Source organism: Gasterosteus aculeatus, chromosome 7 (genome assembly GCF_964276395.1).
Source record: "Gasterosteus aculeatus chromosome 7, fGasAcu3.hap1.1, whole genome shotgun sequence".
NCBI classification, from domain to species: Eukaryota; Metazoa; Chordata; class Actinopteri; order Perciformes; family Gasterosteidae; genus Gasterosteus; species Gasterosteus aculeatus.
The window spans coordinates 19,978,411-20,000,998 of NC_135694.1; the positions used below are offsets into that span (position 1 = coordinate 19,978,411).

At 43.3% G+C, this 22,588-nt stretch overlaps 1 protein-coding gene across 3 annotated transcripts in view; it reads left to right on the plus strand.

Annotated features, from left to right (window-relative positions):
• LOC120822484 (roundabout homolog 1) overlaps window positions 1–22,588 on the plus strand; it is a 63,907-nt gene extending 41,319 nt beyond the window's left edge. Inside the window, exons 3-29 of one of the 3 annotated variants that reach the window (XM_078107129.1) lie at window positions 3,699–3,856; window positions 6,818–6,938; window positions 7,964–8,102; window positions 8,208–8,335; window positions 9,781–9,886; window positions 10,105–10,229; window positions 10,325–10,496; window positions 12,565–12,770; window positions 12,852–12,933; window positions 13,034–13,202; window positions 13,297–13,463; window positions 13,550–13,671; window positions 14,406–14,640; window positions 14,791–14,912; window positions 15,105–15,276; window positions 15,585–15,782; window positions 16,392–16,418; window positions 17,483–17,522; window positions 17,711–17,865; window positions 18,020–18,385; window positions 18,481–18,600; window positions 18,687–18,822; window positions 19,470–19,622; window positions 19,729–20,177; window positions 20,356–20,496; window positions 20,584–21,029; window positions 21,138–22,588. In XM_078107129.1, the coding sequence (XP_077963255.1) occupies window positions 8,261–8,335; window positions 9,781–9,886; window positions 10,105–10,229; window positions 10,325–10,496; window positions 12,565–12,770; window positions 12,852–12,933; window positions 13,034–13,202; window positions 13,297–13,463; window positions 13,550–13,671; window positions 14,406–14,640; window positions 14,791–14,912; window positions 15,105–15,276; window positions 15,585–15,782; window positions 16,392–16,418; window positions 17,483–17,522; window positions 17,711–17,865; window positions 18,020–18,385; window positions 18,481–18,600; window positions 18,687–18,822; window positions 19,470–19,622; window positions 19,729–20,177; window positions 20,356–20,496; window positions 20,584–21,029; window positions 21,138–21,152 (3,999 nt within the window). In that variant the 5' untranslated portion in view covers window positions 3,699–3,856; window positions 6,818–6,938; window positions 7,964–8,102; window positions 8,208–8,260 and the 3' untranslated portion in view covers window positions 21,153–22,588. The remainder of the gene's footprint in view (window positions 1–3,698; window positions 3,857–6,817; window positions 6,939–7,963; window positions 8,103–8,207; window positions 8,336–9,780; window positions 9,887–10,104; window positions 10,230–10,324; window positions 10,497–12,564; window positions 12,771–12,851; window positions 12,934–13,033; window positions 13,203–13,296; window positions 13,464–13,549; window positions 13,672–14,405; window positions 14,641–14,790; window positions 14,913–15,104; window positions 15,277–15,584; window positions 15,783–16,391; window positions 16,419–17,482; window positions 17,523–17,710; window positions 17,866–18,019; window positions 18,386–18,480; window positions 18,601–18,686; window positions 18,823–19,469; window positions 19,623–19,728; window positions 20,178–20,355; window positions 20,497–20,583; window positions 21,030–21,137) is intronic. The other 2 variants (XM_078107127.1, XM_078107128.1) reach the window with 2 other exon arrangements.

A 22,588-nucleotide genomic window follows, 5' to 3' on the forward strand; every position in this document is an offset into this window, starting at 1 on the left:
AGCTTTAGGGGTGCAGGAAGTATTTTGGTCAGAGGAAGAGTTTTGTAATTTCATCCTTTTTTCCATCTTTATGTTATTGGAAGCTGAGCTGGCTGCTTGTAATAGCTACATATTTAGATAAAGAAAACATACATAACCTTTTTAGACAAAAGAGATTTATATTCCGGCATTTGAGAACTGCTCAACTGAATTTTTCTTAAAAATTGGCTCCCTTTATATAATTAGCTTACAATGAAAACTATTTAGTGTACAGTTAATTATACTTATCAAGCTCAAATCCTGCTGATTGTGAAAATGGGTTCCCATTCATAGTATTCCCCAAGTCAGCAAGGATTTTCATTGTTCTCTATTTGCATATGAAGATCTTGATAAATGATAAAAAACGGACATTTAAAACACATTAAACGAATAGTGTGGGTACTTCAAACAGGCATTTCTATGACTTGATTGTTTTCCTCTGCTCTAATTGGAGTTGGAGACAGAAGCATGCACAGCTGTTGTCCTACTTTTGGCGAAGCTAAAACTGATATTAAAGCGCACTGCCTTTTAGTGATGTTGATATTGAGTGAGAAAAGCTGATGATTGCTGAACCAAAGAAAATTAATGGCTGGATATTCAGTATATAAAAGTACTTTGAGTCCTAAAATAAAGTACCAGGGGATCGTTAGTTTGGCCGCGGCGACAAAAAATGCCTCTAGGTGTCTCATGCGGTCCTGCAATGTCGTGAGGTCATTGTGTGTGCCGCCGCTGTCTGCGGGATTGGATTGTGTTCCCGTTCGGTCCAGTTGGACTCTGCAGGGAGGATTACCGGAGCTCGCCTGCAGTAGAACCTTTCAAGCGATGGCTCAGGCTCCAGAGGACTAACAACACGCCAGACACTGTCAGATCCAGCCTAGTGGGGCCAAGGGCAGATGCTTTGAAGTGGGCTACGAGATTCTCATCTGGAGGGATCAGATGGAGGGTGAAAAGAAGACAATGCAAAGCTCCACCCAAACAGGCAAACTGGGGGTTGCTTCAAAAGCTGTAGAGGAGGTTTCACTGTTTTACTGTGTTGAAGCCAGAGTTTACAGTATGTGTTACGAATGGCTTCAAGAAGCAGTGACATGCACATGGGTGCAACCTGTGGAATGACAAAGTATGATTTGAAAATAACAAGACAGGCTTGTCGAGGCCTTTGAAAAGAATCACCAGTGAAAGAGAAGCAAAAGATGAAAGTGAAATAAACAATGCATTTGAATGTTTTGGAGGAGATTAGAGGAAACAGGAGAAGTATTAATCTTTCTGCAATCAACGAGTGTTGAGTGGGGAAAAAAAAGATTTGAATGGGTTTTTAATGCAGAGGTAAGACAGAGGGTTCAATTTGTGGTGATTGACTTTTGCTTATTCCCTCAAATCAGGGCAGTCATTGCTGAATGTTCATATTGTGTTAATCAGCCCGCAACATTTGATTTATTCATTCAGTCTGGTTTTGCTGACTCCACTGACTTTTATCTAAAATTTATCTACTGACAATTTTGTGTTGAACCTTGGCGTCAGCTAAATCCCTCCAAGAGAGTAACATGTCAGGATATGTTTCCTGTTGAGCAGAAACTATTTCATCTTTGTGAAGCTATAAGATGACAATACAAGGAATTTAGTAATGTTTATAAACTGGAGAAGAAAGAACAGTCCTCGCAGAGTTTAGGAGTGCTTACATTGTGTTTGCTTCAGTGGTTTGTACTTAGGCATCCATCCTTCTGTTTATGATTCAATACTCGAGTACATTTTCCCTTCTGAAAATATAAACAGTCAGCTGTACATGCACATGTTCCAAATTATTTGCGCGCTTACCTGCCACAACAGCATAACATCCACAGGCGGCCAACATTTCCACACACACAAAAACATGCACACTTATGAGAACATTCTTTAGTAACCATCATAAGCTCCCTTTGCTTTTAACCCCTATCTCTCCTTGCATTATGCCTCACACCAACTCCTGTGCTATCGCCAAAAATAAATGTTTAACAGAAAGAAATAATCCAGTCTTTTCATTTCATTTGTTTAGGCTGGTAAAAAACGATGTTTACCTTTATTGCTAACAGGCCAATAAGATAGCATCGCTCAATAAATCAACACACACTGCAAGCACATATTGTGATGTTCTCTCCTCCTGTCTGAAGTAACCTCAACCATGTTTTTGTGTCACACGAGGAATGCCTTTTATCATGTGACACAGTGGTGTTGGTGGGGTGGGGGGTGGGGGGTGGGGGGGGTGTCGCCAGGCAGCTGTTTGCCATCAGCACTCATTCAACTGCAGTCATGCCGTTGCAACTCCGCCCAGAGGATCAGATGGAGCAGAGCAGCAGAGTGGAGCAAGAAGTGAGGGGGCCAGAATCCCTCCCAATTAGAAGGTCACCCCAATGTGTTTTCCCCAAAAACACTGTGCCCATCAGGCGTCTCGGGCCTGCTTGTCCAGTGTCATGTACAAATTCTGAGCCAGAGGTGAACGAGTTGCCACCATCTGGGAGTCATTATGCCTTTTCCCTCATTGTTTCCTGTCGTTTCACCCCAACGCAGCTCGACTGAGATCTGCTCTTTCTTTGTTGGCTCGGCTCCCTTGGCCTGTTCAGGTTCTAAGCCCCCCCTCCTCCCCCCAATGTAATTTAAGACTGGGAATGCCTAACAGCACACACTGATGGCGTCTACATTAGCAGATGTGTTCCCCCTCATCAGAAGCCGAATATTTCTCAGTTGTTTTGATCAAACGGTTGCTTTCATTTATGTTGTACCCCTTTTTCACACCCGAATTCCGTTCTTTTTCTTACAAATGACGGACGCTCTGGCATTATTCCGTTATAAATGTCTTTGACACACTTTAAAGAATCCCTGGCTGCTCTTCCCCGTGTTGTTTAGGGCTTGAGGCTGTTGCAGTGGCGCCCTTTTAAACACAGTCCACGGTGGAGACGGGAATGAGCCGCCTGCAGCCTCCACAAATCCCGCTCTTCTGCTGGGCCTCTTGGAGTGGATGTGGGATTTGCTTTGTCTCCAGTTCAGCTTGTGCTGCGCAGGCTCTATTTCTGTGCGCGCGCTACTCGCCGTGGAAAGATGATAAATTGCTGTGGTAGCTTTTTTTTCCGATGGCTTCTAGGGGAGCCGTCTGGATCTCACCTTTCTGCTTCGCTGTGTAGCACTGCACAGTATCTTTGCGTCCTTCTGTCTGTTTATTGAGACAAGCATCTTTCACTGCAGCTTGTCTCAATAAACCCCGACTCCTGTTTGAGAAAGGGAGTACTCGGGTGAGAAAGCTTTTACATTACAGTGCCTGTTTACATGAGTGATTTATCCCATTTACGATATAAAAGAGCAATGTGTTTCACGGCAAGAGTTGCTGTGCATCAAACTGGTGTATATTTAACATTTTCAAGTGGTTTAAGGATTTTATAGAGAATCAACAATATGGTCCTTTGACAAAAGTGGTAATAATTTTGCTATGCTGGGGTCAATAACAGGCTAGACAACCTAAAACAAACAAAGGAAAAAAGAATTTACCTGGGCTGGCATGAAAAAGAATGCCAGCCCAGGATATTACCTCAGTCAGTCCAGTCTTCTCATTCACACAATGAATTCAGCACAACTTGAATGCATACACATTGTTTAAAAATATCATTATCACATTGTCAAACATCCCTGTTTAGTTTTCCCTCTTTGTTTTCCAGTTTTGCGCGATGACTTCAGACAGAACCCAGTGGACGTTATGGTCGCAGTGGGGGAGCCCGCGGTGTTAGAGTGCCAACCACCTCGTGGGCACCCTGAACCCACCATCTCCTGGAGGAAAGATGGTGCCAACTTGGATGACAGAGATGAACGCATCACAGTAACCGCCTTTTTAATCATTGCACATTACTCACACTTTAAAAAGAATGTTCACATAAACAAGTAAACATCCACATTACCGCAAGCTACTTTTCATCCCTTGGCTTTACAACAGTTGGATTGTGCTGCACATGCCCCTTTTCAGGAACTTTAGAGAAAAAAATGACATCTCATCTCAGTCAGTTGAAGTACGGCAAAGCACGAATGTTCCGTGGAAATCACAAAATGATTCCTTTGCGGTTGTGAGAGAACTAGATAACATCATCCATACTCATGCCCTCTTTGGGTTCCCACCACAGAATTGAGAAAGCCTGGAGAAAAAGGATTTATTGGGCACATAAAAATGCTAACTATAACGAGAAAACAGGGCATATGATGCTCTTTTTTTATATGGCTGGAAAAACTGCGCACCAACAGGAAACAACAACCAGCTGGAATTTGAAAGTGTCATCATATGAGGTACAACATGCATTAATCTGGTGTGTGTGTGTGTGTGTGTGTGTGTTGATTTGTTTATTTGTATTTTGTGCGTGCTCTCAGGGACACACAAGAGCGAATTCAAAGCTGTGCTGGGAACCGTGATGGACAGAGCAGCTATTTCTGACTCAAGGAGACGCATGGATCAGAGCCGGGGGTTGGGGGGGGGGGGCTCCTCTGAGGGAAATACAAAGGCTGCTTTCTGCTTTGTACTTTCCGCGTGCCTCTTTGTCCTCCTTAATAATCTTCTTTATATGGAAATGTGTCTTTGCAGTGAGAGTTCACGACAAGACATCACTTACTGTACAGAGACCAAAGACGTCTACCACAAGTGATCCATGGCTACTTTTCAGCCTTTAGAATATTTCCTTTGCGGCCTTGACCATCGTTAATTAATTCTGATATGTAGATAGAGCAGTGAGTTCATTCTTAATAACCGTTTTTAGAAAGTCTCACACACACACACACACGAAGGAACAGTTTTATTTATTGATTTTGATATTAAAAAATGAGGTTTTACAATGATGTTTAATTACATATATTCTCCGTTACAGAGAAAGAGAACACATTGAAACAGAGCAGGAACGAAGCCTGAGGTTTCAGTGTCCGAGACGGAGGAACCACATTTGGATTTCTTAGAAATAGAATTGCTGCTAAAAAGGAGGAGAGGTCATTCCAAGAAATAAAAAAAGCTCTTGGTCTGCTCTTTAATCATCTGCTGGAGTGCAGCAGTATTTACAGAAAACAGCAGAGAATGGTAGAACACAAGTATAGTATTAGTCCGCGGCATTTGTTCGCCCTATGGATCATCTTCGCGGTCCCGTCGGAGTAATTTACTGCCATCGCCATTGCAAAAAGCGATATTGATTCCTGAAACTATAACACGTAATGCCACAGATTCAGCAGTCTAAATGCACAGGAAGACATACATCTCTAAATCCAGGGTTTAACTGGATGACCTGAGTGACCTGATTTTAATACCGTTGTGTGTTTAATGAAAAATGTTAGTGCTCACTGAATAAAATGTAAAACTGGTGTGAGGGAAAGATTGTGAGGCAATAAAACAGTTATCCACTGACATTTGAATAATTGGGAAGAAATTCTTTATTATATGTCTTCATGTCATAGGTCAAGGCACTTTAGCTGTTATAAGTTCCGGCTATTCTCTTACAGTATATTTCAAGTGCAAATGAGATTCACAGAAATTAAATGATATCCCAAAACTACAACAAAAAATTCTTTCCGTCGTGCGTATTTTTGCATTGACATCCTAACCGAATCCACTGGATGCTGACAGGAATGGCTGAATCTGCAATACCGGTTCCCAAACTCCCCGCACTTTGTGATTTCAAGGGGTTAGCGTCTCCACAAGTCACACCACAGTCTGTTAAATCATCTTCTTAAAACCACATCATTTGCAACACATTTAGAATGTCAGCCGTACTAAGCTCACGCTTTTATTCATTTGGTGTACGGCGTCAGCTGCTGGGGCATAAAGTCGGTCTGAATGAGGCCTGCTAATAAATGAAAGGCTGTTGGTGTCATCCCCTCAGCAGCAATTGAATGATGCCTTCTATCTGTGTGCTGGTGTACAACAACAAGCCAGGTGCTGTCTGGCATGAAGCTGAGTCCCCTGCACGGATGCAGCACTGTAGGCAGCCTTGACCTCTGACCTCGGTGAAGAAATAACCGAGCCACGCTATTCCAGGCTGTGTGTGTGTGTGTGTGTCTCTAGAAGGCACATATGAATAGATGCTGTTGCTTGGTGCAAGCGGGGGAAGAAAGCAATCCAAAATCACAATAACGAGGATGAAAGTTTAATTGAACGCCTACGAGAAGGTTTTAGGTGTCCGGGTGCAGGGGATGGCCCGGCGTGTTTGGTGGGAAAGCTTCAGATGTTCATGTCAAACCGCTATAGTATCATGCCGGCTCAGAGCTGATCTGGTATCACCCCTAGAACTGAGTAGCAGATCAGAGGTGGAGTAGGTCACATTGAAATCTATAAAAACAGGCAGCATAGTCTGTGGGGGCGTCGGGTGTATAGGATATGAAAAGAATGAAAACAGTATGGGGCGCATATATCTTCCACCTCTTTGTGTGTGTGTGTGTGTGTGTGTGTGTGTGTGTGTGTGTGTGTCGGTGTGCTTGTGTGTGTACGCTTGTGTTTGTGAAGATAGAGGAGATAAAAAGTTTGGGAAAGGAAAAGACGGCTGACTGAACATCTGAGGAAGATCTCTACAAAGAAGCGGTGTCTTTGTTCCCAGGGTTTTGTGCTAATGTAGCACTAGATATGAATTATGTAATTTCCTTATGGGTGACCTTCTGTGCAGATTGGGAAGCAGAGCAAATCCCGTAGATAAAGAGGTGCATACCAAAGCACACAGGCAATGCATGCAGGACTTTAGTTGGAGCACATTTCATTGTTAAATTTCCACCTTCTGGGATTCACAAACACAGTGCAAATATTTCCTGTGCTTTCTTTTAGATTCGCAGTGGCAAGCTGATGATCACCAACACCAGGAAGAGTGATGCAGGGAAATACATCTGCGTTGGAACCAACATGGTGGGGGAGAGGGAGAGCGAGATCGCTGAACTCACTGTGCTAGGTAACATTTGCGGCTCTGTGATTGCATTACGCGACGTTGCAGTGCTCCACTTAGTCGAAGTGCCCTCTCGGTTCACAGTGTGCCAGTGTGCTGTGCACTGTTTTTGTTACTGGCGTAAAATAAGCCGTTAATTACGTTGATTATGCAGCACTTTGGAGAGGTTTCCCTCCAAACAAGTGCTGAACATCTAGTGCCGCTACATCCAACGGCACAACCCCCGACACCTTTCAGAACAAGAGCTCCCGATTCTCTATTGTTCCCAAAAGCCTGTTTCCAGCCTCAGTTCTCCACAAACCTTTTATTTTCCTAACATTTCCCATCAGAATAGAGCTCTTATCAGCATCACAGGGTTAGCTGACCTTGGTTGAGGTTGAAAGTATACAGTATAGTGCCTCATTGAGCCATTCAAGGCTGTGAGAATATTCTGGCCGAATGTAGAACTAGGTCAAAATGTGTTATTCTATATTGTGCATGATACATGACTTTGGAGACTGACGGATGATTAACAGCTATTAAATGTCAAAACTCTATGATAATTGCACAATTACTTTGCGCATTTTGCTAGATTTTCTTTTTGTAATAGAAGTGTGGTGTGTTTTTTTAAGGGCGTTGGTAGGAATGAATCTCCAAGCAATCGTTTTAAGTTTTGGTGGCAGACTATTTTAAGTCAGATAAAAAATAACAAGATAACTAAGTCCTAGTTACGTAAATATGTTCTGTTCTTCCTCAGATAGTTGATAATCTTCACCCACATTCAATAAATTATTCCAAAGTAAATGTTCTCTCTTCGCTATAATTTCATCCCAAAGTGCTATTTTAAACTGAAAAAAAGAGACTTTTAATCAAAGGCTTCTTGGAAGTTATCATTACACTTATGTAATACTGTGATATTTAGATAAGTAACATTAACTAGCACAAAGAGGTAGAAAAAGGCCAGCAATCAAATGTGTTTTTTCATGAGAACAGACAGGTAAATCCTATAATCTGTGAATATATTCACATACATGTTTGTTGCTGCCTTGCAGAGCGCCCAACCTTTGTGAAGAGGCCCAGCAGTGTGGTGGTGCTGGCAGAGGAGAGCGTGGAGTTCCACTGTGTGGTTCAAGGAGACCCTGTTCCCACCATCCGCTGGAGGAAAGATGACGCTGACCTGCCTAAGGGCAGGTAATGCACAAAATGCCCTCTCTGCACACTAATATGCCATGCTAACGCAGTGTTTCAACTTGTTCTTGTTCATGTCTTGATTGCGTGTGTCCGTTCTGTCTCCAGATTTGAAACCTTAGAGGACCACACATTAATTGTCCGTCAAGTGACCTCTTCAGATGAGGGCTCCTATACATGTGTGGTGGAGAACATGGTTGGAAAGTCTGAATCATCTGCCACGCTCACTGTACACGGTCAGTACAACCCGACCTCTCATCTAATGTCCTCTAAAAAATGCACCATGCTGTCTTCTAAATAGTTCTTTCAGAGACTAACATTTCCTTTTCATGAGGTATTTGCAGCCAAGCTGCTTCTACCTTAACAGGACCTTTTCACTTCCTTGCTGGGGTCCATATAATGTCTGAAGCAATTACAAAAGAAACAGCAGAGCTGGACATTAAAGCATACATTTGGGTTCTTTTACGCTATACCCTCCATGGTAATGTCCTGTAGAAACAAAGACCATGCACAGTAAATGCTTACTTCATTTGTATGTGTGTCCTGCCACACTGACTTCCTTTAGTTCTTAAACCATTGGCAGTGAGACACAGCTGCATACACAGACCAATGCGTGTATGAACATAATCATTTAAACACAGCAGTGACACAGTGGGTGACATAGACTGTGAGGGCAGGAGGACTTAATTAAAAAGATAAGACAGGGCCAGATGCATGCAGGAAAAATGACATGGTTTCAATTACATCGTTTTCCTCCTCCAAAAACCTGAAAAAACGAGTGTCGGAAGGAGGGGGTGAAGGGGGGGCGGATGGGGGGCATAACTGATTTGGACAGTGCATGAAGACAGAATGGTCGCTGAGTAGAAGTTGAAGTATGGGAGGAAATAGCAAATTAGCTAAGTTAATGTATGTTTTATAATTAAATAAAAAATGTTCTGCAGGTGCAATCATAGCATCATTCTTAACCATGGAATTGTTTGTACTTACATACATACATTCAGTTGCCATTTGAATCAGACTTTTGCATGCACAATTTAGTTAAATTTCCTAAACATAGATATATATTTATAGATTCAGACAAACCCATTTTGTAGAACAATAACCACTGTTATCCTCTCACAGTAGTTACAAAACCAGCTGGTTAGCTTGCCATTGTTTTTTAGATGTGCAGTAGTTCCCATTTCAAAATGTGTCTTTTTTGTGTAGTAAATGCCTGCAAGGCACCACAACTTCTCGCCTCTACCTTCTATCCAGACAAAATACTCCTCCCTCACAGCCCTCGCAGTTTTATGTGCTGGGATTGTATCTTCGTCCAAATACGCCTCAAGGCTGTCTGGCAATATAACTCCAAACAGTAATTACATACAATTTTCACACACCTTCCAGTGAAATAGTCTGATGGGTTTAAAAAGGGGCTTAACCGGAGGCACTGTCCATTGACACCTGTTTAATTTAAATTACACTTTTTAAGTGGGTGAATGTTATTTCACAAAAATACTGCATGCATAGTTAGTTGGAATTGCATCCCCATATTGCTGGTTTTTCTTTCATACCAATGCCATTGTACTGCCTCTCTCAAGCCTGTGTCAATATTGTTGAGTGCATCATTGTTGTTCCATTTACCTGTGTGTGCCTTCATTACTCATTACAACTGCTTTTTTTTGTGTCTTTTCCCTTGTAGTCAATACTGGTAAGTTGTCATCCCTCCCTCATCCACCATCTGACAGCAACAAGAAATCTTAAACCCTGTCATTGTGCTCTTCACTGTTTATCCATCCACCAATACAGTATGTCATTTATGTTATGTGCTGGTTAATCAATAGATATGTGATGCTTTTTTTTTGTTTATTTGAAAAGAAGAAGGTCAATATTGGCTGCTTCCTGCTTCAAACAAACTTAGCCTTTATTCCTTAAGCTTTTCATGCTTACTGAGATGTTCTAAAACTGGCAATGATGTGACAACGTATCAGGCTGCCAGGTAATTAAGGACTCATTTCCTCTGCAGTGCCTCCGGCATTTGCCATACGCCCCAGGAACCAGGTGGTGGCAGTGGGCAGGACGGTCACCTTCCAGTGCGAGGCCACTGGCAACCCACAGCCTGCCATCTTCTGGCAGAGGGAGGGCAGTGAGGTGGGATTGACGCTCTGTCCGTCATACTTATTACACTACCGTATGCGACGAGTGAAAAGAAATGGAATTCAAACTCTCTCTTGTCTTGTCTCCAGAGTCTCCTGTTCTCTTACCAGCCACCTCAGCCCTTTAGCCGCCTGTCCGTCTCCCAGATGGGCAGTCTGACTATTACCGATGTGCAGCGCTCTGATGGCGGCTTCTACAGCTGCCAGGCCCTCAACATCGCTGGCAGTGTTATTACCAAAGCACTGCTGGAGGTCACAGACTGTGAGTAAGGGGAAGGTGGGATGGGGGGCAGATGGAGGGGAGAGGGAGGTTGGGGGGGGCAACTATTTAGCTTCAGTGTTTTTCGCTTTTGGCTAAACAGACTACTTTTGCTGCGGTGGTTTTCCATCGTCAAGCAGGTGTCTTAAGCTGCTAACTGGCATTGGTTGCAGACTGGAGAGAGAAACTAATTGTCAGGGAAGGGATTTCAGGATTTCTTTGTTCATGTGTTGATAGCTCAAAACCATCTGTTTCCATGGCGATTGTGTAAAAAAGGGATCTGGACTTATATATCTTAACCTTTGAAAATAAAATTGACTAACAACAGTACAGTTTGTGATCTAAAGATTAGGGGGAATATAATTCATATCATCCATTATTACTCTTTTCCATTAATACAACAGTTTGCGTTTTATTTTTAAGTAAATTAATGGGAATTAAAAGAGAAGGATTTGCAAACTACATCCAAATCCTGGGGTGATGAAATAATTGGTGAAAAGAAAAAAGCAATTTAAATGTGCTTGGAGGCCCTCGCCAGTAATTACACACTACCAGCAAAGTATACAAGCTCTCAATTAAATGACCTGTGTGATCATGAATGGGTGTGGGTAACTGCGTACTGTGTACATACAAAATAAATTAATAACGATAATTGATTCTGGCTTTAAATGTACCCGCATCTCGTAGTTGGTCAGTGCCGACATAGTCGTTATAAAGGACGATTTGCTGTCTATATTGGTAATGTGTTCCACACTCTCCTTTAAAGGGAAATGAGCAGCATGCACTCAGTGAAAAATCTGTTACAAGTAATGGAAAAAAAGAAAAAAAAAGACGGGGTTGTGTTTTATGTAATTTTTTTCAGTGGTCTAAAGAGCTGCAATCCCGCCTGCACCTGTTTCTCTCTACGCTCCCCTCCCCCAAATTATCTACATCCCACCACACTCCTCTCATCCCCTTTCGGAGTGGTGCATTTGTATGGAAATAACCGGCACCTCTGGCAGTTTTCTAGGGCGTGTTTCCATCACCTTTTTTGGGGGGGGATTTTTATTTATTTATTTAGCCTGAACCTCTGCCTCAATCCGCAGGGTTTTAAAATGTAAGAGAAGAGAGCAACGAGAGCTCTGTTATCTGAGGGGGGATTGTTATTAGTTGGGCTGTGCCGTTGTGATTGGAGCCGGCTCCAGCGTTACGTACTGCCGAATGAACGATTAGTTGCTCTCCGCTGGAGGGGAAAAGTTGATTTATTTTTTCCTTCACTGCCCGCACAGCCACCTAAACCTGTTGTTGTCTCTTTACCAATTTTCTTCTCAATACCTTTCACATCTTATCTGTCTTTGATTTTTGGGTGGGGGCAGCGTTTCGGGTTTCATTTTATACATTTTCATCTTTCTTACTTTTATCTGTGTCTCTCTCTTCTTGACTTTGATCTTTTGTCAAAAATAATCTCCAATTACATTATATACTTATGACGCTGAGTTTTGGGGGCAATTTTGCCTTCATTCGATAGTGATAGTAGATAGAGAGACATTGTATTGCTCCAAGACAGAAAACAGAGACAAAATAATGACGTTGTAGTTGAAACGGTATGCGTTTAAGCAGTGTCCCCAAATTAATAGTATAAAATGAAATACAAGAAAGTAATTTACCTTTTTCTACAACCAAGAAATCACAGCATCCTGTGAGCAACTTCTGTTAAGAGACCTTGTTTCCTCTGGATAAAGTGGATTAAACACAAATCACACGTGATGACCCTAAAGAGCGAGTTCTTTCAATAACTCTACTTTAGCAATACTGTTCTTAAATTAAAAATTAAAAAAATTAAATTAAATATTTCTCAAACATCAAAAATATGCTTTTAGTCGACTAAACATTACCCCAAAAACAAAAAACATGTTTAGCTAGAGTGGCTCTTGTAGGTGAAACATAAAAAACGTGTGCAAAGTGAAAACATTTCTCAACATATAGTATGGTAGTTTTGAAATGTTTTAAAATGCAACAAGGCTACTGAGCAAAAAGTAAAAAAAATGTCAGTCCTTCACTTCCTTCAATTTTTTGTGAATCATTTTATTAGCTGGATCCGACCACCCGCCTCCTGTGATTAGGCAAGGCCCACTCAATCAGACCGTCCCCGTGGACAGCACAGTGGTCCTGGGTTGCCAGACAGTGGACTCTCCACCTCCTACGGTCCACTGGAAGAAGGACGGTGCTGCCGTGTCTCCACTGGACTCCCGCCTGTCTGTAGCAGACACGGGATCACTGGAGATCCGCTACGCTAAGGTAGGAGGAGTAACACAGCAGTCGGCATTCAGCAGTTCGAGTGGCCCACTAATGCCCGCTGCTGCTGCGTTCTCTCCTCAGCTGGGCGATACGGGCCTCTACACTTGCGTAGCTTCCAGTCCACATGGAGAGGCTTCCTGGACGGCTTACGTACAGGTGGAGGGTAGGTCACACCAATTAAAACACAGTCGTAAATGTTGTCAAAAACGTGCTGAAGAGTCCTGTGTCGTGTGCTGAAGTGCGTTTCTCGGTATCTCGGGCAGAGTTCGGAGTTGTGGTTCAGTCCGGACAGCCAATGGACCCGTACCTGATTCCCAGTGCTCCATCTAAACCCGAGGTGACTGACGTTAGCCGCACTGCTGTCACTCTGTCGTGGAAATTGAAACCCGACGGCGGCGCAACACCTACGTCTTACCTGATCGAGGCATTCAGGTTGGATGCATGTATTGTATTTTCTGCCGTCCATCAGCCTCGATGAAGCTTTTATTACATCTGTGTGATATCGTTTTGACACCTTTTCTTGCAGTTATGCGTTGGGCAGCAGATGGGTGACTCTCGCCGAGCACGTAAAGACACAGACCTTCGTACTGAGGAACCTGAAGCCTGCGGCTGTCTACCTCTTCATGGTCAGAGCGGTGAATGCCTATGGCCTCAGCGACCCCAGTCCAATCTCTGACTCTGTCAGAACACAAGGTCGGTGGGGGCTTTTCCCTCCTTTCACATTCAAACGAATGCGCTGTTGTGGCATTTCGCTTATTTCCTTCAACTCGCACCGACAGACGGCACATCCACCATGCAGGGAGTGGATCACCGACACATCCAGAGGGAGCTTGGCGATGTGGTTATCCACCTGCACACGCCGACAGTCGTGTCATCTTCTGCTGTTAGGGTGCAGTGGATGGTAAGGGGCCCGTACCATGATGGCGGTCTTGCACACATGCACCATTTTTTGTATTTTTCAAAGTTAAAGTAGACATGGGAAAGAATCAAATGTGCAATCGTACTTCTTATTCTCCCAAGTAACACAACGAAGTGAACTATCACTAATGAATGGGAAAATACAGATCTGAACAATTTTAGCAGCTTCTGGGCTAAAATGCCCAGTTCAAAAGAACATTTTTATGATTAAATGATATGTGGCTTTTTCTCTAAATATGTGTATTAGCAGAGAATAAACCCGTGGCGCAAAGAAGTGAATTCATCTTTGTTGGGATACATTTTGTCTTGTTCCAAAAACATAGAAATTTACTTTGGACATATGTAATCGCAGATATGTATTTATCTCAGGATAAACATTCTTCGGCATTCTTTGTCATAATTGCACGTTTTGGATAGAAAGTGCTTAATCCTCTCCAGGCGTCGCGGTTTACAGTGAGAAATTAAAGACTTGATAACTTGATAATGTTAATTAGTATCAAAACGCTAAAGTGTAACAATTGAGTTTGAAGTGTTTTCAATCTCGTCCAAAATATTTAACTCACCCGCAGATACAATTGCATAGTGACAACTGAATCCCATTCACAAATCTCTCTGATTCTACCCAGGATGTTTGTCTAGCTCTTCATCAAAAAGGGCATCGCTGTCGCTACGTCCTGACATTTATGCCGCGTGTTTTTATCCCTGCGTCACCACTAGGTCGAACAGCAGTCGCCATACATTCAAGGTTACAAGGTGCTTTACAGGGCGTCCGCTGAGCACGGCCAGCCAGAGGGCCAGTGGAGCGTCCTGGATGTGCACGCCCCACGGGAGGACGGCTTGGTGATCGGTCAGCTCACGCGGGGGTCCATCTACGAGTTCAAAGTGCGCCCTTTCTTTGATGAGTTCCAGGGAGCTGACAGTGAGGTGAAGGTGGTCAAGACATTAGAAGAAGGTGAGCGTTGCTGGATGTATCTATAAATATCTGAGAGGAATTAAATGTTATCATGTATTTTTTCGTTTCTTTGAATTTTTTTCAAGTGTTAAAAGCCTTGCTGCAGAGCATAAGTGTGCGCATGGTTGACTGTGTATTTCGTTCTCTTAGCCCCTAGCAGAGCACCCCAGGGCGTTACAGTCACAAAGAGTGATGCCAATGGGACCGCCATCCTCGTTGCTTGGAAACCACCTCCAGAATGGGAAAAAGCTGGAGTCATTCAGGAGTACAAAGTACGAAAAGAAGCCCCCCTCCCCTCCCCCTCTTCCCCCGCCACTCCTACACACATGCTCTGAATCATGTGTCTAACAGTTAGAATGTAAATGGCACGTTTGTGAGGCTGAGGAAGCCTCTTGTGTTGTCGGATGTGTCCCTCAGGCGATCACTGTCATCCCGTCTCCTCTCTCGTCGCGTTCTCTTGACAGATCTGGTGCCTGGGCAATGAGAGTCGATATCATGTGAACCAGTCGGTCGACGGCTCCACCTTTTCCGTGCTCATCTCCAGTCTGACGCCAGGAGTCCGTTACAGCGTTCAGGTCGCAGCCAGCAATGGCGCTGGAGCCGGGGTCAAGAGTGATGTCACTTTTTTTCAATTAGGTGAGAGTTCTCCCAAGATAGGAGTGTTCGTATGGTTCGGTGTAACAAAACTACGGCTAAAAGCCATGACACAGCAAATCTTGGGGAAAACCTCTACGTGGTCTCCTTTTTTCTCATTTTCATTAGCGAGGGTTCATAAAAACAAGCAATAAAGCACCATGTTGTGCTTACCAGGCTGTTACTTACCTGTACATATATATATTTTTACAATGCTATTGTTTCTTTGCTGCTGTATCAACATTTTTGAACATTCTTTTTTGTACACTCTCTATATGATGTCTCCTTTGCTTCTTTTTTTTATTGGTTAGACTCTACCGGACAGATGATGGATATCAGTGAGGAAAAAGACACGTTGTCTCAGATTTCAGATGTGGTGAGGCAACCGGCATTTATTGCAGGCATTGGCGCCACCTGCTGGTTGGTCCTCATGATTTTCAGCGTGTGGCTCTACCGTCATCGCAAGAAGAGAAGTGGCCTCAGCAGCACGTACACCGGCATCCGCAAAGGTGTGTGTTTCCTCTTTTGCGTTTATGTTTTAGACAGGTAGATCAATGAATGTTTAATATATAGCTCACCATGTGTGTCGTGTGTGCATCTGCAAAGCAGTTTATCATTTTACTTTTGTAGGGAACGTTTTTATGGTGATTAGTATTCGCAGAAGGGAAGAAGCAACGACACGCTGCCCCATCACTAAACAGCAGCCTTCTTTTCGGGGACATTAAGGAATAATTTAAGAGGCTGATGAGCAGACGACATCAAAGGCTGGAAAAGGCTCGGTTATAATCTCCCTTTGACGAAACCACTTCAGAAACAAATTAGCATTTTATGACTATACAGCCTGTCAAAGGCTGACCTTTAGACGCTCATTTCCTTCAACACAGCGCAGGCCTTAGAGTCATGGGCCTGTCATTACCATGTCTGCTACAATATCACTGTTATTTTCTCACTCTCTCCTGGGCCGCCTGTCACCCACCATTAACTATTCACCTGGGCACTTTTTAAAGACAGAGGCAGCAGAAAGGCCGACGCCATGTGGTTGCTTCCGCGTTTGTATGTGGTTTTTTAATTGATTTCTGTTTCTTCACTTTACGCCCATTGTCCGTCTGTCTTCACAGTGCCATCATTCACCTTTACGCCCACAGGTATGTACTGTAGGTTTTTCCAATAATGTTTGTGATATTTAACGCATTTGCCAAGTGCGTTTGTCGAGTTATTTTATATATATATATATTTTATATATATGTTTTATATTTTATTCCATGAATAGATGAAACTACATTAAGGTTCTTCCTATCATTGCATTTGAGTCGGATTTTTGAACAATGCTGCAAACACAAAAATATTTATTGAATGAAGTAAAGGAAAAAGGTGCATTCAATAGATATTTCTTTCTTGAAGGTTTATGTGTAACAACGGTTGCTACCTATACAACAAATCATTGAAGTATTAGCATTTCAATATATTTTTGTTGGGTAAACTTATGGATTTAGCTGATCACAATAATGTAAGAATGTGCTTTTGCACAAGCTGATGCATCAATCCTGCTTCCTTGGTTAGGTTTATTTGATGAAATAAGTAAACTACAGAATACATTCTACCACATCCTTTGGGGCCTTTCTATGTGCAGTTTGCATGTTCTCCCCGTGGCTGCGTGTGTTCTCTCCTGGTACTCCTTTTCCTCCCACAGTCCAATCACATAAAGGTTACGATATTGGTGACTCCAAATGGCCCGTAGGTGTGTGAATGTGAGAGTGAATTGCGATTGACCGACAACCAGTCCAGGGTGTACCCATCTCTCGCCCAATGCCAGCTGGGATTGACTCCAGCCCCCCCCCCCCTCCTCCCCCCACCGCCCACCGCCCACCGCGACCCTCTTTAAGGATCAGCGGTATAGAAAATGGCATGAGGGAAGGGAAGCTGTCTCACACAATGTGTGTGCATCAGTTCTGCAGTTATGTGGATGTGGGTTAAGGAAGAGGCAATTATTTGCGTCCTGGTTATGCACATCAAACCACAGAGTCAGACTCTGTGCCCTGTTGATGGAAATATGCATTAAAGTGGTTGCAAACCTTTGACTTGAGAGTTTCTGCTTATAACCTCCGCTTGCCTTTCATGGCTTCATTTCATCTGCCTTTGGCACTTCTTTTCCACGGCACATTAAGGTTTGTTTATTTAATTTAATGTTTTTTTCTTCATCTCCCTCCAGTGGCGTATCAAAGAGGGGAATCTGTGTGCAGTGCTGGAAGGTGAGTGATATTTTTGTCCCTTTGTGTCAAACAAAGACTCACAGGAGAAATGCAGTTACATTGTGGAAACACTGGGAGGAGATGTCTTCCTTCTCCAAATGATGAACCTCATGAATCCACCCCCGTGCTCATTCATCAGCAACAATGGCAGGTTTTGATTGGCAGCACTGTGGTCCTCCTTGTTGCAGACCTGGCCTTATTGGCATGGGTGAACCTCTAAACCAGCTGTGGCTGCCAGACAATTGGCCGAATGCATGTGCCAATCACAAGGACTGTAGCATCAATTGCTGCAATAATGGCAATGGCACCAGTGACAGCAACATGACAACATACAGCCGACCAGGTTAGTGCAAAACTGAGCTCATGTCACAGCGTAGGAACTGCGGGAGCCCCCGAGGTACAAATTTATTGTCTAATACATTATGCTCAAGTCTTGTGACTTGTGTTCTTCCTTTGTTCACGTCCTGCTTTGTAACACGCTCATCTTTTATCCTCAGCTGACTGCATAGCAAACTATGGAAATCATCCAGACAACAAACAGGGGGGACAGCTTAGTTCTGAGACGGCCATTTACAGCGACGTGAACCTCTCCAACAAGCTTAATGAGATCAAAACGTTCAACAACTCCGACTTTTGCTACGCAAGTCCAGGGGGAGATTCAGCAGCTACATATGAACCCATCCCGTACGCCACCACACAGCTAATCCAGGCCAGCATTAAGAGCAAGACAGGCCCCGGTGGTGCTATAGCAGAGAAAATGGACATGCCCTGCTGGAAACAGCCCCCCAACCCGCCTCCAATACCAAAGGAGATGGCGGCACAGATGCAGTACAACATATTTGAGCAAAACATGCTAAATAAAGGTAAAGCAGGGTCACATTGGATTCACATTGCACAAGTTATGTAAAAGAAAGAAAAAGGAAAGCTGTTGCAAATGTTATTGCGTGTTTGTCTTCAGACCATTTTCAAGGGAGTGAAGGAATGATCCATCCTAAAACTATTCCCTACAACCAGAGCCGTGACCACAGCACAGGAGGCTCACACCACAGCTCCGACAGAGGCAGCAACAGCACCTCGGGTAAGGCCGATGGCTGCGATGCACAGTGATGAATTTTAATGAGGTGGGCCATAAGCCCGTGTTTACCTTAACCTCTCGTCTTTCAGGGAGTCAGAATCAAAAGAAAGGAACGCGGGCCCCAAAGATCCCGAAACATACTGCAGCAACGTGGGGAGAAGCTCCGCCTCCTCCTCCTGCTACTGCCTGGGACTGTGATGAGTACAGCCTACCGATGGAAAGGAGGTATGGGGGAGGTGGGGTGGGGTGGGGGGGACGCATGCATGCTCTTCTCTACAGCGCACACTAATACGTAAACATTACTTCAGAAAATGTACTCCCTCAACCGGTACCTCAACTGGAGTCTGGAAGAGAGAGATAAAGTAGTGCACGTGAAAATGCCCTAAATATATACCGAATATATATATATAAAACACAGGTTTAATTTACCCAAAAAAATGATCTTTCTCACACAAGAATAATTGGAGGTACTGTATGCTGTGAACACCTCCAAACCTTTTCTTAAAACATATGCTTATACTAACCTTCAACAACAAAAAAACACACAATTTAGTTTATTGTCATTATCACATTTTTTAATATAACATCTGGTTTCATAAAATTACTTCAGAAAATGTACATGGACATAACGAGATAAGAGGAACGAGGATGCATTCAAGGGATGTGCAACATTTCAGCAATAAGAAAACAATGGTGTAGGAAGCCTATTGTTCATCTTCATCATGCTGTTTTCCTATGATGGAAATGTGTTTTTTGATGGCAGACCAAGGGATTTGCACACAGGTTTAATGGACTTTGACTAACGTGTCATGACTGCCACCCCCGTCATTCCTTTAGCCACTACTTTATGTCAGTTGTCCTTTTCTTTTCAGTTTTGATCCAGCGGAGAGAATGGAAGGGTGCCCCATCCCACCAGTAAGAGCGGCACCCTCATCTCCTACTGAAGTGTCCTACAGTCACCCACTGAACAACACACCCCAGGGAGACCTGAGCAACGGCATGCACGATGGAACGGATCACCTCAGGTAACCAGATAAAACCCAGATAAAACGAATTCCTTCATTTTTAACCGACACTATACATTCTTTTGTCGTGACAAGAACGCACAAACATTTTTGATGTGCTTTCCAGCGAACACATCGCCGGCCACCTTCGCCCTCTTTCCCCAACGCACACCTATAGCTCCATACCCTTCTGCATGGACACCGATGTACAGGAAGAGGATGAGGAAGAGGAGGCAGAGGAGGAAACAGACGCAGAGCTTGCTGAAAGTCACTACAGACAACACCCCAACTCGCAGAAGCACAAACACCAGCTGCACCACCCGACTCCACACAAGCTGCTCCTTCACGGGCTGGAGCAGACCCCAGCCTCCAGCTCCGGGGATCTGGACAGATCCGTCACAGGGTCCATGGTCAACAGCTGGGGCTCGGCGTCCGAGGACAACATCTCATCTGGCAGGTCCAGCGTTGTCAGCACTTCGGAGGGATCCTTCTTCACGGACGGCGACTTCAACCAGGCAGTGGCCTCTTCACGGGATATTGTGGGCCTGCGCATGTGCAGATACCCAGAGGAGTCAGGTGAGAAGACTGGTGGGGAGGACATTTTTTCATACGCCTGCTTCCAAAAGTATCAACTGCACTAGCTCCAGAATTTAATTAATTGTTAACAACTTTACAGAAATTTCTATACAGAAATAGGTGTCACACATTGTGTGATCCAAACAAACTTTGTTCTGTATCTGTGGGATGATTTCAGGCCGGCGGCTCCAGCGGCCGAGCAGCCCCATGTCCACTGACAGCAACATGAGTCCTGCAATAACACATAAAAGACCCAGAAGGCATAAACAGAACCAGTCTGGTGAACAAGGCTACCAGCCCAAAGATGTCTTCAACGATGGTAAAAACTGAACCTGGAATGAGAGATTTACCCCTGTTTTATCTCATAATAACTCTAACCTTTTGGACCGCTCTACCGCGTCCCCAGACTCCTGCATGCCTATGAACTTTTCCAGCCAGATATCCCACTGCGACTATAATGTGAGGGGGGCCACGCTGCCTCGGATGGGCTCGGGGGAGGCCCGGGGTCGCCGCGGCAGCACTGGGACTCACAAGGCCAGGGAGGCCGCATCAGAGCAGAGGGAGAGCCACGACAAGCACAAGACTCCAGCGGGAGGGAAAGGAAGCAGCAAAAGCCAACAGCACTCAGGCACTGGGCGGATTATATCGCACACACTTTTAGAGCTGTCAGTTAATGACCAGTCGACTGAAATTGTGATTCTTGTTCCTTTAACAGAACTTGGAGATGTCCTTCTGTACAGTCGTCCCTGCTTCCCATCAGGGAAAGCTCAGAGGGAACCCGATGACACAACTTCACCCAGCTTCATGTCGTGTGGAGACTCAAGGACCAAACAGGGAGAACAGAAGGAAGAGGTGAATCAAAATCAGAAATCTAGATATTCTATCATCTCTTCATTATTTGCTTTGCTTTAAATGCATTAAGTGAAAGGCGAGAAACCTGACACCGTTTTGTTTTCACAGTTCCTGAAGAGCTAAGAAGCAATGTGAGCGCAAAAAGGAAATTCCTACAGTTGCTTCAGAGGAAGGACATTGACCTTTTAACATGAAAAAAGACTCTCAAAATACTGCACAATACATGCTATTCTTTTCTACTCACATTTCTTACTAGATGTTGGAAAAAGAAAAAAAAGTGCCCTCATTTTTGACTCTTGACAGACTTTAATTTGATGAACCGTTTATTGTTTGCTTTTCGGGTGACCAGCCTCCAGGAGCCCGAACTGCTGGTTGATCATTAAGGTAAAATGAATGCACATTTGATGGTGGTTGTGAGTGTCCACATAAATATTGTCCATGGCGACTGCTTGATGCGGTCTGTACATGATCTTTGCTAATCAGTTGTCTTGATATTTTACTATAATTGTTATTCAGTCATTACCAGCCATCTTGTAAATTCTTGAAATTGTTTACCGCCACATAAGTGCTTCAAATTCAAATTTTATATAACAGTGTTAATGTTTTTTAAGTGATGTACATCTTGTCTTTGTATTATTTGTCCTACTTTGGTTATAAAAGCACAATCACTTAAATTTATTGTACGTTTTTATCATATAAATTTCAGTGTGGAGGTTTAGAGTCTTGTGAATCATTTAATTAAGTTCACTTCAGGCTGAAAAATTGATGATTGTTGATTGTGATTGTACATTGAGTTGCGTACGTTGGAGCTGCTTTCATTCAGATTTGAACTATCTATTGTGTGTACTGAGAGAATTGCATGCAGATTCACATGTAGGAGCTTTTACTTCACATCCTGAATGCGTTGTCCTAACTTTGGGATGATAAAAAAATGGAATGGTTCCAGTTCCAGTCTCTCTCCACTGAGTCCGTTTGCTTTAGTCCTGTGTTCCCTCGACCGCCGCGCCTGAGCAGAGGTGGACAACGAGCTTCATCTATCAAATTACTAATCATGAATCTCTTACCAGAATTAATTTGGAAATTTTAAGTGGACACATATCAGAGCGCCAGTTAAGGAAAGTGTGAAATTATGAGAAAATAATGATTAATAAAATCAGTTGATATTGTGTATTTGTAGTTATAAATTTAAATTTGCATTGGGCTCTGGATCTTGGTCATATTGTCCAGCCCTAATCTGTAAATTATATATGGATCAAATATGTCACTTTAACTACTTTGTTTGAAATATTATTGCTGTTCCTGGAGCAAAAACAACAAATCATCTTTTAACTTATTCTTTGAATATCCTTCTATATTACCTATCCTCTTTGCAGTTTCAAATGAAACACAGATTTTCTACCACGAACAACCAGAAATGGCAAAAAAAAGAGAAAATATGTTTGACTCTTGTTGCAAATGATTGTTGATATTTTCCTTCATCTCACCCATGTGTACAAATGTGTTTTTAAAACTTTGAACTTCGTGAAAACCAAAACTAAAAAGAAAAAGTATGACGAGTA